This window comes from Prenolepis imparis, unplaced genomic scaffold, assembly GCF_030444845.1.
Source record: "Prenolepis imparis isolate NDT839.2.m4 unplaced genomic scaffold, iyPreImpa1.0 SCAF_6, whole genome shotgun sequence".
In the NCBI taxonomy this organism is placed as follows: Eukaryota; Metazoa; Arthropoda; class Insecta; order Hymenoptera; family Formicidae; genus Prenolepis; species Prenolepis imparis.
Genome location: NW_028141164.1, coordinates 14,337,688 through 14,360,062, shown reverse-complemented (window position 1 = coordinate 14,360,062; position 22,375 = coordinate 14,337,688). Strand labels below are relative to the sequence as shown.

At 28.7% G+C, this 22,375-nt stretch overlaps 2 protein-coding genes and 1 pseudogene across 10 annotated transcripts in view; 1 reads left to right on the top strand and 2 right to left on the bottom strand.

The window, feature by feature from the left end:
* Positions 1–22,375, top strand: part of LOC145937040 (14 kDa phosphohistidine phosphatase) — a 137,302-nt gene that overhangs the window by 12,516 nt on the left and 102,411 nt on the right. The gene's annotated exons all lie outside the window — the stretch shown is intronic.
* LOC145937038 (phosrestin-2) overlaps positions 1–22,375 on the bottom strand; it is a 109,478-nt gene that overhangs the window by 7,790 nt on the left and 79,313 nt on the right. For all 9 annotated transcript variants that reach the window (XM_083039799.1, XM_083039800.1, XM_083039801.1 and 6 more), the window contains 3 exons: positions 7,220–7,367; positions 3,535–3,735; positions 2,629–2,792 (listed from right to left, as the gene is read on the bottom strand). In XM_083039799.1, the coding sequence (XP_082895925.1) occupies positions 2,629–2,792; positions 3,535–3,735; positions 7,220–7,367 (513 nt within the window). The remainder of the gene's footprint in view (positions 1–2,628; positions 2,793–3,534; positions 3,736–7,219; positions 7,368–22,375) is intronic.
* On the bottom strand, positions 20,487–22,327 carry LOC145937388 (uncharacterized; annotated as a pseudogene).

The following is a 22,375-nucleotide window of genomic DNA, read 5'->3' as shown; positions in this document are numbered from 1 at the left end:
TATATAATCACAGATGTTTGATTTAGTATATTTTTATATATCCTATTTAACTTCAGTGTATTTGATTCGATGAATTACTTATTGCGTAAATAAATAGCAATTTGACAAGGCAATGTACTTAATGTTATTGGAATAGTACTTTTTCCACGATTATAAATATATTTTCGATAAATATTTATTGTAATTTTTTAAGAAAGAGAGGAAAGATAAATTGCAATCTCTATTGCGATTTATTATAAATAAGACATAAGTTATAATATGTATAAGAGATGTTAAATTAATTTATTACTTATTGAAGATTAGAAAGATTATTTTTTAAATTATCTATTCAAAAAGCCAAAGTTCTCGCTGTTCGTTAAATTTGAACACATGTCATACAAGCAACAATGTTCTTATTAAGATGCTAAGGCAGTCTCACACATTGAGATCAAGTATACCTATGGGATATAAACATTCTAACAAGCTTATTAAATTTACGGAAGTTTAACAAGACGATAATTAAGACATGAAAATTGGAAGAATATGGCACGAATAAACATTTCTCGCATAATTAATAGATGGAAGAATTGGCACGAATAAACATTTCTCGCATAATTAATAGAGATGAGGCTATTTCACGAAAATAATAAAAGTAAAAAAAAATGTCTATTTTATTAGTTTTTAATATTTATTACTTATAATACTTTAAATATCTAATAATACTTTAAAATATCATATTTTAGTATATTAATTTATATTTGAATTAATATTGCAAGTAGTACGAAAAATTCGGATTAAAAAAGATACATATACATATAATGTATAATAATTTTTATAAAATTAAAGAGTGATATGAAAACAAAGCTAGATATATATTAAGCAATTCTGTATGAATAGTTTCGAATTCAAAATATTTTGCTTGTGATATTTTTTAATGTACTTCAAACTAAAATCAAATTTGCAGTGAAATATCTACGTACAAATTAATTAAAGATAGTTCCATTTGTTCGAGATGCTTTGGCGGATTAGGTGTTAGGTTTGACAGTTTTCTTTGCTTTTTATGATTTTTCGAAAAAAAATTTTGGTATGGAAGTGGAAAAGAGACAACGTGCTAAGACTATTTTATAATTCTTCTTTTATATTATAATTCGAAATTTTCCTCACGATTAGTCGTCAAACAATCGCATAGAAAATTCAACCAAATGATCCTTTTGAGCGATTAAGTTTGTTTTCTCTTTACGGTTTCGTCACGAAATGTTATCAACTTTACGGACGATTTTATTGACTTTTATTATCATTGTTGGTCAATTTTCTGGCATTACTTCCTTTACTCAGTATTTTCGTAATGTTATAAGTCCAATACAAGATTACCTTGTTAGTAGCGCTTACGCTAATTTTTATAATTATAAATGACAAATACGATATATGTGAATATGTGAGTGAAGAGGAAAACAGAAAGAAAAACAATTTTGAAATATACGTATAAAATAAATCTTAAATATAGAAAATAGAATAAAAATACGGAAAATAAAATAAAACAAAAATTAGAATAAAAAAAATTTTGTCTTTAAAATTGCTTTATTTTTGAAAAAAGTTAGAAGCGTTGAATTTTCGAATAAAATGTAAATGTGGAAAAAAATAAGAAATTTTTATTTTTATTTTCTTATCTTTCAAAGATAATAAAATAGTTTTATAGAACAAAATAAAATATATTGTCATTTAACGATAATTGTACTGTAAAATTATTTTTTAATAATTAGTCTTTTTTAAGTCAACTAATGTTAAATATGCATTCTTATTTTATATGTTAAAATTTATTAATTTTTTAATTATGTGTATTTCTTTTTTAATTATGTATATCTCATATAATATATATACTTACAATCAGTATATTAATAACTCTTTAAATCATTTTTTATGTTTGTATATATATTTTATTTATATTTAATTAATTGAATTAATTTCTATTATTTAAAATTATTTGATGCAGTCACCTTCGTATATTCTTTTAAATGGTTATATAAGTTTGCTGGAAATTGCGCGCATAAAATTATTATGAGAAAAATTGAGTGACAATTTTATAGTTTATATTTAAATATATATTTAATAATAAACGAAAATATAACGCTTTTTTATGATACGTTTTGTGATTGGCATGTGAACTTTCTTTATCTTTTATAAAAAAAGTAATATTTAATGAATTTTATCATGTCTTTTTTTATCTTTTTTATATGACAATAATATTTATCATACATAGAATCTTTTGTATTAGTGAAAAATATGCTCATAAATGCTACAGTATGTGTGTATATACGTATTATATATAAAACTATTATTATAATACTACATAGTTACTAGTTATAGTAATTTTATGAAATGACAATAATATGAATTTTTTGCAATGAAAAGCAAGTGCAAATAGAATTTTCTTCTTTATTCAATTTATTTATGAAGAAAACTCTTTGTTTTATAAACTTTGCGGTTATTAAATGAACAAAATAGAAGTGTTTATATGTTTTATCTCAATAATCAAAATAAAGAATACGTTTTACTTCATTTATATACTTAATTCTTGTTACTTAGAATAGAGCTCTCTTTTAAAACATTAATAAAAATTAATGTGACTACTGTAAAATACGAATTGTATACCTTTATTCTTCTTACGGATTTGCTGCTATTGTTGCTGACATTGATGTGGACAGTGATTGAGTCTCCATGAGCGTAAATCGCACGATCTAGCCTTGCTTCCAATCCGATACGACCGTCACTTAATAAAAATGGCTTTTCCACTGTTGCATGTGGTCCTATGTTTCCTGCAAAAATAGAAGCGAAATTGCGGTTCATTCATTTTGATTTGTATTCCGCATTTGAGATAGATGCGAGTAGATAGATTTATTAATAGAAATTTATTGAAGGATTTTAGCAGAATATATTATTTGAATAAAGTTTAAAAATCAAGTTTTGTTTTAGTTCTGAATATAATTACAATTACAGTGCTATATTATACTAAAGACTCGTGACATTTTAAGACAAAAATAACTATAATATACAGATAGAGGAAATAAAGAAATGAGTAAACTTTGAAATCTAAGTAGTCTACGGCAATGATTCTCAACCTGTGAGGGTGCGAGATATTTGAAAGGGGGGCACGAAAAAATGCAGATTAAAGAAAAATCTATTTATTATATTAAAAATTAAAACAAAAACATATTATATTTTGAAACATTCAACTTACAACAATGTGCAAATTCATATTGTGATTAAAATTATATTTTCAATGTGTGTAATCTCAACATTAACAAAAAAATTTATAAATATATAGTAATATATACATATCGGTATATATTGTGTCTAAAATTATAATAATTTTCAATAGTCAATTTCAAAAGTCAATTACCTATTTTTGTGCTGTTATTTTTATTTTTAGTCTCAACACAAGAATTGCAAAGAGGGTGCAACAAAAATTGATATTAAAAAGGGGGGCACACATAAAAGAAAGTTGAGAAACACTGGTCTTAAACGCTAACATCATATTAAACGCTGATTGCGACCAACCGTCGTCCTCGATAATTTCATTTTCTGTGGATTCCACTCTTGTTTTGCATCTTTGAATTCTCAAGCCAATCGATGGCACTTGAGAGGAAAGCACGTTGTACATAGTTGTTGAGGGTAAAGGTGGCTTCGCGGTTCGCTGGATCACCCGAATGCCCATTCTGACCGTGGTTTTACGATGCAATCTCTCATCTGCTCGCTCCGCTAAAATCCAACACATAAAATATTAACGATGCGTGGGATGTAATAAAGGTGAAAGCTGTGATACTAAATACGAGTCAAGCCACAAATTAATTCTTAGAAATAATTGAGCATATCTTTTTTCGGAAAGATTTGCTCTCGATCTATGTTACAAATCTCAAAGGATGATCTTTTTAATAGCTATTTTCTTTTTTATGAAAACTTTTTTATGAAAAAATTTATTAAAATATTTTCGCCTCAATTTTTATGTGATTATAAGATAAGTCGAAAATTTAAACACCATAATTTTTTTATATAAATTGATTCTTCGCAATATTTGACATTAAAGTTATAATAGGATGTTCAAAAAGTGAATAATTACAAGATATTTTGTACTGTAATATTACATAATTTAACATATTATAAAATAAAAATAATAAAATATCTTGTAAAATATTCATTTTTCGATGAGCTTACCTCAATATTTTTATACATAAAATAATAAAAAGAATTAATTGGTGTAAAAAAAACACATAATTGTTTCCAAGAAAAATTATGTAATTTGCATAGCAGCTACATATTTTTTTTTTTAAACAACTAGGCATAACTAAATCAATACCGGAAGTGATATTAGTTTAATGCATACGGATTCTTATGTTTAAATTATGGCACCGGCACATTAGTTAAGTTGCAAAAATAAAATTTCGAATTGTTGACTCAAGTGAAAATGTGTCGTTACGTGAAACATAACATTTTAACGTTTATATCGATGGTTGTTTTTTCGGTATAACATTTCATGTAGTCTCTGAAACGCTATTGCAACACGCGATGCTTATCAAAACAGATTTTTTTAAACCTTGAATTGCAACTGAAAGAAAGTGTTAATATTTCAAAAATTGCCGAGCGCAATCCTCTGAATTGTCTGCTATAAACAGGATTGACTTCAACGACGATGTAAACATAGAACATATGAGAGATCGAGAATATAAAGACGAGATAAGAGAAATAATATCGAGTTATAAACTCGAGAAGATTTGAGACGTAGATATCGAGATAAATATTGTTTTAAAGGATGAAACTCCTGTATACCAGCGTGTTCGTAGGCTAGTTATATCCGAACAAAAGAGGCTCCACGAACAAATACACAAATAGCGAAAGCATTATTCAACAATTACATTCTGATTATGCCATTATATTAGTTACAAAGAAAGTACGAGAATGTGCGTCGGAAGCTAAATGAAAAAATAATTAAAACGCGATATCTGTTGCCTATTATAGAGGATCAAATCGAGAAGTTAAAATATTTAGTATTATAGTCTGTACTTTCTCTTGAGAACAAATTTTTGCACGTTTGTATGGCGAAGGATTATCGCAAATATACGATGCTTATAGTTCCCAATGTTCATTCATTATGAATTTTAACGAATGTTTTTCAGGTTGAGTACGTCGCTCAGATATTTAAAAAAATACGTTAATGCGATATATAAAACATCCAGATATATTAAATAATTAAATTACAATAAAAATATATGAGAATAAAGCTGTATCAAGTTATTTTGCATTAAACATTTTTCTACTTTTTATTACTTTTGCTTACTTTGATCATGTCTTTATCAAGTGTTGCCTTTTCAACCGTCATCAAAATAGCACTAATATCAGTAAATTAAATTGCATATAGTTTTATATAAGTTTTGTTCTTAATTGTGATGTTACTACACTCGTCAACAAAATTAACGCATATGTATTTTAAGTCAAAATTTCGCATAATTTCAAATAAGCATAACTCCGCTAAAAATGATCGAATTTGAAAAATTTTTTTTTCATTGTCAAGCTTGAAGTCTCTACTTTAAAAACCATTCGTCACATTTTTAATTTATCCTCCTCCCCGGTACGCTACTGCTTCAAAAGTAAGGACGTGTTTTGTCTCTAAAAAATTGCGTACTTTGACGCATTCCACGGGGTAAAATAAATTTTTTTCGCAAATCTTATCATAACTATCGTAAAATGTGGACTTTTTACTACAAATTTAAAAAAAATGCAAAGTTCGTACGATTTTTTTTCGCGGAGTTATTACATATGAAAGTTACCCATACATTTTTTCCATTTACCGCCAGCATTAGTATTACCCGACACGCACCACAAGGTTGGTGGTTAGATTTGGCGCATAGTGTGTGTGTGTGTATGTGTGTGTGTGTATGCGCCCACGCGTGCGTGCTTGCGTGTAAATTTGGGCTCAAATTCCTTAAACAACAATTAGAGCATGCATTAATATGCGTGAACGTATAGAAGAAGTAATCTGAAGACGAGGCGGGAACACACAATTTTGAATGAGAACATTCCTACATTTCCCTCTCCTAACCATACGCACGCACGCATACGCACGCACGCACACATACACACACACACACACACACACACAGCAGAGAGGGTTTGGAGTCATTAAATGGAAAAAATATATGGGTAACTTTCATATGTAATAACTCCGCGAAAAAAAATCGTACGAACTTTGCTTTTTTTTTAAATTTGTAGTAAAAAGTCCACATTTTACGATAGTTATGATAAGATTTGCGAAAAAAATTTATTCCACTCCGTGGAGTGCGTCAAAGCACGCAATTTTTTAGAGACAAAACACGTCCTTACTTTTGAAGCAGTGGCGTACGGGGAGGGAGGATAAATTAAAAATCTGACGAATGATTTTTAAAGTAGAGACTTCAAGTTTGACAGTGAAAAAAAAATTTTTCAAATCCGATCATTTTTAGCGGAGTTATGTTTATTTGAAATTATGAGAAATTTTGACTTAAAATACATATGCGTTAATTTTGTTGACGAGTGTTTTGATTATTGTCACATTTTTACATGAAAAGTAGATTTAAGTAACAAAATATAAATTAAAGCCACAATTTGCACAACTATTTTTTTTATGAGTAAAATATACATTAAAACACAATACTTGCATATATAGCAGTTTTTATAGATTAACTTATTATTACATTAATTTGCTGTAGGAATTCTTATTCAGTATTCACTTTAGTTGATATTAGATAAGATGGTCAGATAATATATAATTTATATTATGTATGATATTACAATAATAATCATTTATTACAATATATTATAACTTTTGAGTGATTCAGCTATACACATACTAACAAAAGAAAAGTTATTACAAATTACTACAAATGAATGTCGATAAAATATATCAGCAATTTTTGTTATCTTGAGTTCTCAATCATTTTTTTCAAAGTACTGTATTTTTATGATTTTAACTAAACGAAGTTATTGTTACTACAAATAATTATGATCGAAAACCTATTATTTCTGCATTGAAAATGTTTTATTCAAAATAGAAAAATAGAGTGCCAAGTTTATTAAATATTCCTTTTATTATTTCGTTCGTGAACATTTCTCACATTTTATTACTATGCGCTATTGTATTCCTCTTCTTCGATCAAAGTCGAAAGCAGAACAAAAATAAAATCCAAGAAAAATAGTAGCTTTTTTTACTCACCGACGTAAGCTTTGACATCATAACTGGTACCAATAGGTGCACCATTGTATTCTTTAGCTGGTACCAGTTGCACAGATGGTGGGGCTAGTGGTGTGATTTCCATTGTGAATGCGTGAGCATTGGGTCCTAATCTTTTGACAAGTGCTTCCTGTAAAAAAATTCAATGGTTTAATGTATAGGATGTCTCATTTTAAATTCCCATAAATATCTTAAATCTTAAATAATCAAATATCTTAAAAACCTATATTTTATAAAGCAAATCTTAAAACTGTTTTTTTTTTAAGAAAAATTTTGAACAAAAATTTCTTGGTTTCAAGAGAGAATTATTAGATGTTGATTTCACGTTCCTAACATTTTCCCATGATTATTGATGTCAAGATTATTTGGATTTTTTTTTTTAATAGGAATCTCCATTTTTCATTACATATTCTTGTAAGTGGTGTTGAATTGTTATCAAAACATTATAATAAAGTGTTTCTTCAGTATTTTCCGAGATATAAAGCTTGAAAGCTAGTTATAGTACTTTTAGCATTGGAAAAATTGCGTGCTTGAATTTAAACATCATTTTCTTTTTTTTTTTTTTTCATTGTATGCATATAAACAGGGTTGAGAAGCAACACGTTATTTGTAATGCCGTTACCGTTACATTTACTTTTTTCGATAATTATAACGATAACAACGTAATAAATTTTGTTTGTAACTTATTTGTTATATTTTTTAGTAACGAATAGTGAATTTAAGTTTTATTGTTATTTATTGTTATTTTTATTGTTAATTTTTTGAACCTACTTAGTATTTTAATATGCAAAGAAACATATTAATCACAAGTTTTGCAACGCATTACATAAAAACAGTTGGAAGCTCTTTTTAGTATTATATTTCTGTATTACACACACACATTTCGTTTCTCTCTCTTTGTTTCTCTTTCTTCTCTACTTTGTAAGAGATATTTAGTTAGAATTAGATAATTTGGTGAAGTTGAATTGGTCAAGAGTTTAAGAATATAAAAATTAACGAAACATTTTTAAACTTTTGTAATTTTTTTAAGTTTTTTTTTAAAAATTAATTATTATCAAAATTATATATATTTATATATTATATATATATATATTTTTATATATTTGTATAATTACATATATTTCATATGTATATTTATATATAAGATAATGAATAACGATAACAAATTAATTTTCAGAAAAATGAATGGTAAATGTAACGATTTACTTTTATAAAGTAATTCTCTCTCTCTCTCTCTCTCTCTCTCTCTCTCTCTCTCTCTCTCTCTCTTTCTCTTTCTCTTTCTTCCCCCTTCCCTTTCTCCCATCTTTCCTTTGATGTTTAATTATCGTGAATTTCTTGCTTCTCACATTCGGGGTGCTTGATTACGTGAATTCTTTTGCTTCTCACATTCGAGATCTATGATTATTTTAAGTTTCCTTACATTTCATAATCATAATGTTTAATTTAAAAATATGATTTAATAACTTCCCTCTCTGTAACCTCTTGTCAGAGAGTGATGATCTCTCTACATGTATCTGCGATGTGCTCTTTTTTATAGTTTTTTAATAGACATACATACATGGAATCTATAGTTTTATGCCGAAGTATTTACGAACGGCCAGATTAGAGAGGTTCTCTTGGCAAGATACTCTCAATGGTTTGCTGTTGTCTGTCGATTGACGATCGAATAGATCTAAGGCATGTTTCTAGCCTGATTTGAACTTGAGATCGTCGGATATAGAGAGCGGTCGCACAACTTTTTGTAATCTCCGATCTCATACATCTCTATAGTTGAATTACTTAACTGTTTGAAACCGATACCGTGGATTTAAGATAAACTATATACATATAATAAAACAACTAAAGAAGAAGTTAAGAATCAATTTAATCGATATTATTGCGATTTAATCAAACCCTTAGACAAAATTAACATTATCAAAATTACGATTATACGATTTGAATGGTCTTGCTGTGAGGATGCCATCACTGTTTAAAATAATTTCGTTATATCAATGCATAATTTCGTTATATTAATGACTATAATTACAATAGAACAATATTTTATAATAATCTCTTCAATAATAAATCAGCATCTCATAACAATGTTGATCGACATAATTGCATTTATTGGTCACTAATAATCCTCACTGGATTCAATTAAATTACCAAAATCATTGATTAAGTAAATATGGGATAATAAATAAATACATTTTATTGGACTTTTTAAAAATAATAAACAGCCATAATTATTTAAATTTTTCATAAAACGTATTGTCCATTTTATTAAACGATTATCTTATTTAATAAGCTTGAAAAAAAATACCTTGTGAAGTGAAGAGTACTGAATATCTCTCACCAAACTTTAAATGTTGCTAATCTCCATTTTTAAAGTTAGAAGATGAAATTTAGAAGATGAAAATGTATCACAAATTGTCCACTTCATATCCAAAATAAGATCTATAATTACAATTTTGTAAAGCTTTTCGACATTCCAAGTAAAGCGAGATCTACTCTACACTGTCCAAGACATAAAATGTATCGAACAAACATTGTCGTTAACATCGAAAATCTTAGCAGTATCTATTTTCAGGAGACTCTTCGCGATTCGTACACAGCTCTATTAAACTTATAATTTGTTACATTTTTCTAATTTACCCCACGAAGAGGTAAGTAAACACTATCATGATAAACTATATTAAAAATTCCTATTTGTTAGATTTCTCCAACGGTCAAAGCAGAATGTGAATCAAAATATAAAAAAAAAATATTGTATATATATAAACAGAATATAAACAAAGACTTTTCACCGAAAAACAGCAGAGTTTAACGTCAGTTGTCGCAACAGGTTGTTCAACAGGTCGTTCAACGGCTGTAAAATTTTAGAGGTCCTAGAATCATCGATAAAAATTAATCATTCCTAGAAACTTTCGGAACTGTTTTATAGTTACAGATTTGGGAAATTTCGCTGTTTCTTGCCTTTGTCGCGATTCGTTCTTGCTCGGATCGAATCTCATGAATCCAATCAGTCATTTCAATAATGGCTGTGACGTTTGTATCCGTGGCGAAAACTCGCTGTGTTTTGGTTGACAAATGGTTCTTCCACAGTGTTAAAATCATCGGGGATTGACGCAAGCTTTTTTAGATCTCTGAAAAACTGGGAAGACGTTCAGTCACCAATTTCCTCGCCTTCTCCATCAATTTCCGCACTCACAAATTGACCGATTCCATGAGCCTTTTTATTATTTCCTTTCTCAGATATATTTATATTGTCCGATTAAGTTGCCGCGGATAAAATTACGACGAAATATTACTCTATTAACCGAGTTTCTATACGGTAACGATACGCGCTTATTTTACTCTATGGTAAACCTCGATTAACATTTTATAACACGTTAGGTAACATACTTTTATTAAATTACAACATAGTTTTGCGTGGTCAAAATTGCAAAATGGATAAACTTCGGCTCACTATACTAATATTCTTATTCTTGTAAATTGTGTCAGCTAACCTGTTGACTGTGTTATTTCCAACCACAGGAAACGCTTTTCTTGCAACACTCGCATACTTGTTTTTTCTAAAAAGAAATGTTTGTTTTGCACATATACACATTCACCTCTTTTCACTTGTATCATCATTTTGAGATGATAACGTAGAGCGTGCTTTAAACAAACTCGAATGAACTTTATTCACTAATTAGAATATCCAAATAAATGATGAAAATTAATTCGAATACGTGTCACGCAACTTGCTCACGTGTTGCAAAGAGTGATTGACTTTTCAGTTCCGTACGTGTCGAAAATTCGGACGAGAATCCTTATTGGTCGCATCAGTCACAGTTCAGAAAGCAAAAACAAATAAAATTAGGAAAAGTACAGAGTAAAAAGGAAAAAGGCATCTCATTCGAAATCGAAAGAAACATCAAATCTGCCACATAGATGTTTTATGACTCTTGAACTCGTACGCTAGATTCGGAGATTAGGCGTCGAAAAACATTCACTTCTGCTCCACTCGGAATTTTCCGTTGCACATTTGTGCTTGCCAAACTATTGTTTATACCAGGCCCAAAAGCGTCCGTGAGGATGAGACTCAATATGGTAGGGAAAGTGGTCAAAAAATTTATTTATGAAAAGATCTCTGAAATCTCTCTAAATACGAGGCGCATTTTTAAAGTAAGGTCCGTTTTGAATTAAAAAAAAAATCTTAACATATAAAAATAATTTATTATAGCCAAAAAACTTCTACAAGCTTACTTTAATTTTCCAGATAATCATCATTGACTTTCATTCATTTTTGATATTGTTTTAACTGCTTTCTAATTCCATTGTTTTAAAAGTCTGCCGCCTGTGTCTTGAATCAGCTAGTAATGCCGTTCTTTAGTTTGCTTTTTTTTTCTTTTTTAGTTCGCTTTAGGAATAGACAATTCTGAAACCGTAAATCATTGATTTTCAAAAATTTTTGTATTTACTTCTTCCATTAAACCTTCTGTCATCATTGTTGGGCTACCGCTACGCTCTTCGTCGTGAACATTTGTTTGTCCTTCTTTAAACAAACGACACCAGTGCCTAAATTTACTGTCACTCATAACATTTGGTCCAAAAACCTCACAAAGTTGTCTATTCAATTTTTTAACGGCGAACTAAAGAACGGCGTTGTTAGCTGGTTCAAGACACAGGCGGCAGACTTTTACAACAATGGAATTAGGAAGCTGTTGAAACAATATAAAAAATGAATGGAAGTCAATGATGATTATGTGGAAAAATAAAGTAAGCTTGTAGAAGTTTTTTGGCTATAATAAATTATTTTTATATGTTAAGATTTTTTTTTTATTCAAAACGAATCTTACTTTAAAAATGCGCTTCATATAAGAATTTTTATCTTGAATGGACGATTGTTGTGGAGAAGGGAAAGGAGAAGGTTCAAAAAGTATGGTGGATAATAAAGAAGATCTCAGAGGTAAAATTAGATTTGGGAAAAACGGGAAAAATTGAACGAAAAATCGAACGCGGGAAGGATGAAGGATCATAATAATGGATAGGACTCGGAGAAGAAGCGAGTCAAAGGTGGAGAATTCTGCGAGAGAACGTTGGATTTTAGAGAGGATACACAGGTGAATAGGAGGAAAGAGATGAATGAAGGGAAAGAGATGAATGAGGAAATCAATACAGTGAGTTATGTGTAATCAGGTTTTTGTCTCTGGGAGATCTATATTTATGCAACTTTTGAAATAATTTATGCGAAATATGACATGCACGATTTTTATAAATGCATCATCGTTCTTATTGATTTTTGATGAGTAAATGTTTGTAGAAATTGTGATTTTATATTTGTAAATACATACATCCTTCTATTCTAAATATGTTCTCTATATATTCGAGATATTATTAAAAACAAACATTATAATTAGTTACTTGCAATTAATTAGACAAATTATATGTATCATGAAAAGTAAATAATAATACTAATGAAGCTAATCTATTGTATATAAACCTGTGAGTGCAATGAAAAATATATTTTAACATTTGCTAAATTATAAGATAAAAAATATAGGTTTAATTTTAGATTTCTGTGCACTAAAAATTTTTTATCTATATCTTGAATTTTTGCGAATAAATCGATGTTTGAAATAATAAAAAATATATATAAACAGTAATGTTTTAAAATTTTTGTTTTCTGTATATATTTTGATATTTATTTTAGTATAATATTTGAGAGGCAAATTGCGTAGTCTTGATATATATACAAAGTGTCCCCTAAAGACCGGAACAACAGGGTAAATTATTAACATTATTTTAAGAAAAAAATCTTAATATAAACTACTTAATATAAAGACTATAAACAGTTTTTGTGTGAATTAGAAGTATTTAAAGATAGCGAATGAGGTAGTCTAAAGTGCTCAGGCTCAGGGCTCAGGTATGATAAAGGCCAATTTTGAGGATCGCCCTTCTTGTCAATATCAATATTGTAGAGGACATAAATGATGGCGGGTTATAATGTTAATTCGTAATTTATTCAAGATAGGATGGCGTACAACTTATTCATAATGTGGATTACACATCGGTGGCCAAAATATAAATTTTTCAAATATTTGCAAACAAAAAATTCGGGATCTGGGAGAGTGACAATATTTATTATTACTAAATCCATTGTAACATTATAAAAAACATTATAAAAAATAATAATTATGTTATATTATGTTTCTTTTAATTTTTATATTTTTATTTATTTATCTATTAATTTTTTATTTACTTATATTTCGATATTCTCTGATTTTTGTTTTCAGGCAGGTATCACATTTCCGCTTTTGTGGAAACGCTTCTTCTATTTTATTAATATCAAAATTTTCTTTTTTTAATTGCGTTTCTTTCATAAATAACATCTTGCATTGATGGTTTATTCTCTTACTACATTGCTTTTTACAATAATTGACATATTTTAAAGAGTAAAAATTTGCCAATTAATTTTAAACACATCTTTCCCACATTACTTTCGCAGTCAACTATTATTTGCTCCAATCTTTTATTATAAGCGACGACGTTTTCACGGTTGCCATAAGTTTGGTTCTGCGTTTATAGGTTTCATTGGTAATGCCATGCTTGAAAAGATATTTTATTATATGAAAGAACTCATTTTCTTCAATCAGTTACCTATAAAAAAAACAATTTTAGAAGCTTTTTTATATTTGGTTTTATTAAAATTGTTTATCTACCGTCTCTTTATGTTTTCATCGTCTGTTCCAATTACAAATAATGTTTGTACTAAACTATCAAATGAACATGAATTTAATAAACAGTACGAAATTCCATCTATTTTATGTGCCGCTAGATGAATATTTAAGTAATGTTTAAATATGCCCACTTCAATAAAACTGCTTGTATTGCAATTTTTGAGAAATACAATCTTTCTGGTATCCCAAATAGAGTGGTAACTGTTTTTTAGTGCACGATTTATTTAAAATATTGTATATTTAATATATGTACTTTTCTCATTTTTCTCGTTCTTTAGAAATTTAATTATTGTCGATGTATCTATTTCAGATTTTTCTGCTTTAATATTTTCTTTATCATTATCAATAAATGTACTGTAGCTACCAATAGAATCTGTTTTTAGAACATTAAGTTTTCTAATAATTTTTTCTTTCCAGTTTTCTTTCTCTTGGAGGTCCTGTGATTCACATAAACTAGTTTTATCTAAATTTATATTAGTCTACTACAGAATTAACATCGGCTAAGAGAATTTCACCAAATAAATGTTCGATATGTCTTTGAACAAAAGTATCTATTCTTATAGTTTTACTTTATATATCTTTGAAAACTATGCTTTTTATTTTATTTATTTCTCCTTCGCAACTTGTTGTAAATCCTCCCATGTTTCCATAACCTATTTCAGTATCCAATAATTTTGTCTATAATGGTAACAGAATATCTTTTTTTTTTTTAATTTTGGCAAATTAAATATTTCGATAGGCATTTGATTTATCGGTTTTGCTTTCCGATTCTGTTTCTAATTCGTTTTCAATAATTTTAAGTCATTCTTTCCAATTATTATTGAATGCCGTTTCCGTAAGATGCGTTATGTCCTCTGTAAAATCATCCAAGCTATATTTATCTTCATTATCAGTGTGTTCTGGTTCATCGCGTTCTATCCATCTATTTAGATAGGTTTGCATCCAGAAAACGAAAATTTCTGGACGAATACGCTGCATCGTGTTAAAAAATTATATTTCTTCTTAAATATAGCGGAACATTTTTCATCAATATTGATAAATTATTTTTCAGAAAATTTAGATAGCTTTTACTATTTACTCTAGCAGGTAATTTAAATAGTCCAATTTGAAATAAAATGAAATACTGAATTGATCATTCTATCAATTTCTTTTAAAAGAACGTTTAAAAAATATAGAATGTAAAAAAAATAAAATATCTTATTAATGTCATCTAGACTAGAGATACTCTAGTAAAGGATCGGACAACGCGCCGGATACGCCGCCATTTGAGGGTCAGGAACAACCGCCGCGCGATGTTTCAAACTGTGGCTGCGGTCAAGAATGCGCTACGAATGCTTCGAAACATCATTCGATCTTTGTTCTACATTCCATGAGACTAAAGATAGAATGATGTTTCGAAGCATTTGTAGCGCATTCTTGACCGCAGCCTGTGTTCTAATACAAAAGTAAATGTTACATTCGAATGTTTATCATTACTAAATCACATTAATATTAAATATATTATAAAAAAATAATAAATCTTAGAGATCGCACTGACAAATAAAATAATAGATTTGAAATTATAATAATTATTAAAACTTACATCGCATAACGCAGGATATTTTTGATGAGGGCAACCAACATTTTCTTCCCATTTTTTCCTTCGGGAAGGAGATTTGGGAAAATTAAACATTTTATGGCCATTTCGTGTGCTATTACGACAATTACGAGCAGTACACGTTCGCATTACAATAATATTCTAAAATATATAAAATTTAACAAACAAAAATTACTTCTGTTTCTAGGTTGGATATTGATTTTTATACGATTTTTACTTTAAATGATAATTTCGCAAATTATAAAATGTCACAAGGTCAACATTAATCCCTTCTTTTCATATATATAATACTTACTTTTGCAAATTTGAAAAGAAATAAAGCAATTAATGCAGCTCATTGAGCGCTCACTGCTAAATGCAGCTAAAGCTGTCAAAACTGCGTGGCGCGCACATTTCGAAAGACGGAAGTGTCCCTCGAATGGCAGCGACCAATCAGCAGTCAGTTGACTTGTTGTCCGATCCCTTACTAGAGTATCTCTAATCTAGACTATCCCATAAATTAATTTTAAATTTATGTTGAAAATTATTGACCATATATTTGTGAGGCTTGACCAGATGTGATAATTGTGAGTGTTGAAAAGACCCTCACGAATGAATAAACATTTATCGGTGAATGTTTTGTAATATTCCGGGCTGTTGTTCTTGTTGCAATATCTACAAAAGTTTATTTTCCATGCATAATCTTGAGATAAATAAATGTTGTACTTTTGAATAATGAAACACATGCATTGATTTTCTTTTAATATTATTCTGTGAATTGTTCTTGACATTTCGAGTTGATGACTAATTTCACGAATACTCGTTGAATTTTCCTTTATATTATTATGTAGCACTTTTTTATTTTCTACAAGCATAAAAATAACGACCAAGGAAATTTTTTCTTATTGGTATTACAGCTTCTGAAGCTCGACTACGATTTGGTCTGTACATATCTTCGCATAGTTTTGTGTGTATTTTACTTTTACCATAAATGAGTAACATCTTACAATATTCTTTATTCGTATAATCTGTATTGTCTTAATTTGATTAAATAGATTATTTCAATCTTCATAATCTTTATAAAGGCAACCTTTATTGCTTAACCTAAAAATATCTATAAGATATGAAACTAACAGCAGATTTCATGTAAAAAAAAATGTCATTTGACAGCTTGTGTTTTACGTATCATGTAATATTTTTTCTTTTATAATGTTTTCAATAAAGTCTTATTTGCATAGACAGTGCATTTATATAAATATTAATAAAAGCAAACTCATTCTCTTTGTATATGTAATCTCGATATATTGATACTGACAAGAGGACAAGGGGATAGTCAGATTTCACCTTTACCATGTGCATTGTACCATCCCTGATAAAAAAAATCGATAGAAAACAACAGAAAACGATTACATCGTTTTTAATCGTAGTTATGAATCGAAAGTAAAAAAAATAACGAAAGATTATCGTAAATGTACGATTGATTCTCTAGCGTTTCCTTTCGTAAGTATCCTATTAATATGTTATCGTTTCTTATCATTTCTTTTCGCTAACCCATACAGCATTGAATAATTGTAGAAACATATTGCATAGATCTAACATTATAATATTGCATGTGAAATGATATGAGTTGTGAAATATTCCTGCAATATTACTGCAAGAATGTGGCAACAGTAAAATTTCCGCTTTTAAAAAAATTACAATGTAATGCTATGGTATTATTACGGTGCAATATATTAAAAATAATATTAAATAAAACTTTTTATTTCGACATATTACGCGCTTTCATCATTATGTTTACTTATAGTAATTTAATGTAGTAAAATATATATATTTCTATAATTATTAACTTTAAATTAAGTAAATTCTAGTTTATGCTGATGTTATAAAACATTATTGATGTTATAACATCAAGCGTTAAATCTAGCATTTACTCGACATTTTAAAGTTAAGAGACAATTGTACCTTTAGTCTTAGAGCTAATTTCATCAACTTTATATAATTCTCCTGACTAAAACTTAAGTACGAGATAGATAGTTAATCGCGCGTCGCATAGCGGTAAATGAAGGAACTAACGATTTGACTGAATACTATTTTTTTATAATATTTTTGGAATGTTGCTGTAAGATTTTTCATAAAATATTACAGTTATATGTTTCTATAATGTCCCTACAGTATTACAATGCAACTTGCAAGATTGTAATATTACTGCAATGTAATTGCAATGTACTGTTTTTGCAAATCGTATCGGTTCCTATTGTTTTCTATCGATTTTTTATCAGGGATGTTTTCTGTTGTAACTTTACGATAATACATTTATAAAATACGTTTTCAATTGTTTATGGTTGATGCATGATTAAAAATTATGTTTTTTCGTAATTATACGTTAAAAAACTTAAAACTTTTTTTATTGTAAATATACAATTGATTACGAATAGATTTTCAATCATTTTTTCTTGATAAATTCCAATAAAACAATAAAAAACAATATATCACAATAAGAATTTTATCGTATTCTAACGACTGAATCCGCTTTTAACAAAGAATGAAAGAAAACGATAAAAAACGATAACATTTTTTTCGAAATCTAAAAAGTAAAACAATAAGATACGATAAGATTTTCTACAGATCGTATCGGTTCCTATTGTTTTCTATCGATTTTTTTTATCAGGGATATGAGCACGCGAACTTTAGGTTATTTCATTCACTAACTCTAAATGCTTCTAATTCAAAAACTATTGCCTGAATATTTTGATATTAAGTTTTTTTTCTTAAAATAATCAAGAATTTACTCGGACACCCTATATGTTGCCGTGACTTTGAGTAATACTCAAAAGATTTTAGCTACTGGGGGTTTATTATTTATAGAAAGTTATTAACAAATAAAAGTGCATACAAAGCAAAATAGATTGGTAATAAAAGATTTAATATTGGACATAGTTTATGTAGATATTATTACGCATAAACAAACATCGATATCTTTATATAGAAACTTTTATATAGAGTACTCAAAATGTCTAAAATTAAAAAGTAAATATATAAGTTAGGAAGAAGCTCTAGAGTTGCAACTTTCGCGAAGTAAGACTACATCACATCACCCGAACAGAACGAAGTCTATAATATTATAGAGTCTGTTTTGTACAGAAAGTACGGGCGATATGTAATGGATTTTACTTCATGCAACAAGTTGCAAACCTATATGAAATCGTATAATTATAGATATTTCGCACTGAAACCAATGTGAAGTGGACTTTGCTTTGCGCGAGTGTTTGTCTAATTGTAAGTGTACGTATGTATGCGTAATATTGTAATATACATATACCATATACATATATCTAGAAATTATGTTCAACATTGAACCTTTTATTGCCCATTCAATTTTATTGCCTCTTGTTTTGTATATGCATCTTTATTTGTTAATAATTCTTTAATAAATAATATGCGACCGCTAGTCTTTTAAAGATTATTCAGAATCATGATCTTAAGAGGCATATATGTATCTGCGAGTAAAGCCTATTGAACAATACAAAAGAAAAAGCACCGGTAATAGAAACAAAGAATAAGTCAAACAACAGAAATAACTACATTTTAACTTACCAGAAACTATGTATCAACGCATAATGGAATATGAAATAGAAACGGAATTTCCAATGCGGTGGATTGGTACCTGACCAATCGCAGTGATTCAGTTTTAGTGTTTCAGCATTACATAGGTTTCTGTTCCATATTCCCTATTCCTATTGTCCGTGCTTTTGTACTGTGTTATATATATATATATATATATATATATATATATAGAGCTTTTACATTAAAATAAATACTTGCACGTGCGTATTCCAAATAAACAAATGTGTATGTAGAGCCTAGACACGTTCGCAACAATTATCCCGTGGCAAATACTGACGTATCTGTGTAGGGCATTTGTATATTTTTCAATTTATCAAATAATCGCTGAAAAATGATCTTTGTGGACTATAGAAAAATATGTGAAGTTCGAGTGACAGAATCAGAAATCGAATTCGAGTCTTTCACTTTCCGGCAACTCTCTTATCACTGAGCTATTTAGCTTCATACTCTACCGTACTTTTAATGCAATATACGACTCCAGAGCAATGTTAGAATTTCGCTCAATGGATGCGGTGCCAACATAGAATATGAACTGCGCATTCTTTCGATAAGTGCTTACAGACACGCTTATATATAAACACATAAGTAAAACTAAAAATGAATTAAGAAATATGAAAGTATATCGAATTATGTAATATAACTTACATTTGACTTAGAAATAAACACTGACACTGTTATTTACTGAAGATATGAATAATTTAGATGTTTTGTACTGCATCTTCTACGTAATTGCTATGCGGCAATGGAATGTATTGACAAATTGAATATGTCATAAATCCATAAATAAATAGTTGTTATCATAATGTTTGGCTATTTTAAATATGGTACTATATGCGATGGTTAATGTCGAATCTTAAAAGAGATATTTTATATAATATTTCCATGTGCTGATATAGCCTTATTTAATATTTCCATGCTATTATATTTCTTTTTTTGAAATTTTGACCTTATTAAATTGATCTAAATTGAAGATATTATGAATGATTTTATAATTTATTTTTTTTGTTCCCAGCAACATTTTAACATTAAATAAATAAATATTACGCGACTTTTTTTAAAGATTGACATTTAATTTTTAACATTTTGTTCCATATATTTTAAAGAAAATTCATGCAACGTGAAATTGCTTTCTGTAAAAAATATAAGGGAATGATTAATGTTTAATTCAAGAAATATATTACTATTAATAAAATAAATAAATAACAAATTTACAATTATTTTTTTTTGTTAGCATAGCATTAATTGTAAATAATATATGAAGAACTAAAATAAATAAAACAAATTTGTATAGCATACATTTTTTATTCTCACAACAAACGTTACATATTACAAAATTGTTGTATTAATTAGTGAAATCAGTAATGCCTTTGCAAGATGCCGGGTGGTATTGATCGTAAAAACAATAAAAACATAAATTTATGGCACATCTTGCACATCTGATAAATGCAGCATTTTTGCATGTACAGGGCGTTTTCAAAAGGTCTATGGGAAAGCAAGCTTGATTTATATTTAAAAAAATTTCCCTTTTATCACAAAGTTTCGAAGTAAACCATGCATAACGTAACATATCAACAAATATTGGCGATGACAATTGATGATGAACAATAGAGTGAATTTTAATACAATCTTCTCTAGATGATATTTCGCGATTCCGTTCAATCAAGTACGAACAATTTTGAAGACGCTTGATTAAATTTTTAACTTGTCGATAGAAATAGACGTCGCATGGTTGGCATATAGGCGTACATTTTGGGGGAATAATTTAATAGTGCAAGTTCCTATATTCCTATCGTCTTTAAAAATTTCATCGTATATACCCGGATTTGTTTGTCCTCCCCAAGAGTCAATCAACAGTAGAAATTTGTTTTCTTTAACGTATGGTAACATAACGTTTGTCAAAAATGTTTTGTATAGTTGGGTCGTTAACTTTCCGGACTTTGAATTTGTAACGACGATGTTTTTATATTTTGTTACAAATTCGTCGACAGATTTTTGAACTCTGGGCCCAAAATTACCTGTCGATTCTTGTAAGCACACAAATACTTGAGGAATCAATTCTCCGGACAATGTGATTGCATATTGGGCCGTGTATGAATGCGTTGTTCTATTTAAATGTTGTTTCTTCACGAGAACAGTTTTTGATTCTTGTTCGGCAAGACTTCTGTCAAACGTAGACTGGTACTGGCAACTTGTAATATGATTGTAAAAAAATTAATATACAATGTAAATAATAAGGAAAAAAATATAATATTGTGTATAAACTATTTTCAAATATTTACAATGTGTGAAATTTTATTTTGTAAAATTACCTGTTTGATCAGTATTGATGACGAATTCTTTTTGAAAATTTGGAATTAAATACCGTACTTGAATTCGAAATTCTTCTGCAGAATCCAAAATTTCATGCATCGTGAAGGTCTCTCTTTCACTCACATATCTCGTAATTTTTCGTTGTCGAATTCTGTGATTTCGTTTAAATCTGTTTACCCAGAAAAAAGAAGCTTTGAAATCAAAGTTTTCAAATTGACATGCAGCAGCCAAAGCCCACTGTTGCAAGTTTCTTGTTGTTACTTGTAAATTTTCTCGAGCCTCTGTAAAGCGATCATATGTCCAAGAGTCGATAGTAGCATATTTATCGATAATTGATCCGCCCTTTTTAATGTGCTCTTTCCACCTCTTCAAATCCTTCATGCTTTTTAAACGACTACATCCTTTTTTCTGAAGGTTCTTCAAATTCCAATTTGGATGTTCCTTTACAATATTTACAACTTTAACTTTGTAATCAAGCGAAATGTATTCTACTTGTTTCGCTTTCTTTTCATCCGGTTGATATTCATCAGAATCTTCAGAATCATTATCTTCTAATTCTCGGAAAAAATTGTTTTCGTCAGCTTCATGTACAGCTATTAATTCTTCATCGGTGATTAATTTTTTTTCGGCAATCATTTGCACAGTGTTGTGATACATTTCTTCACCGATAAGCATCGATTCATAAGAAATTGTTGAAGGTGGTTCTGGTGCAATCAGATTATTTTCTTCCAGAAGTTTATCCATGTAAACCACGGCGCCTTTCAGCTGAAGTTTCGCAAATTCATCGTTTAACAAATTATCCTCACTACTTCCTGCGAGCGAATCTTTTTGTTCAACATCGCTTTTTATTGAAGAATCAGATGTTGATTCCATCTTTTAAATTTTCACTCTCCGGCACTGTCTATCTTATAGTTTCGTAAC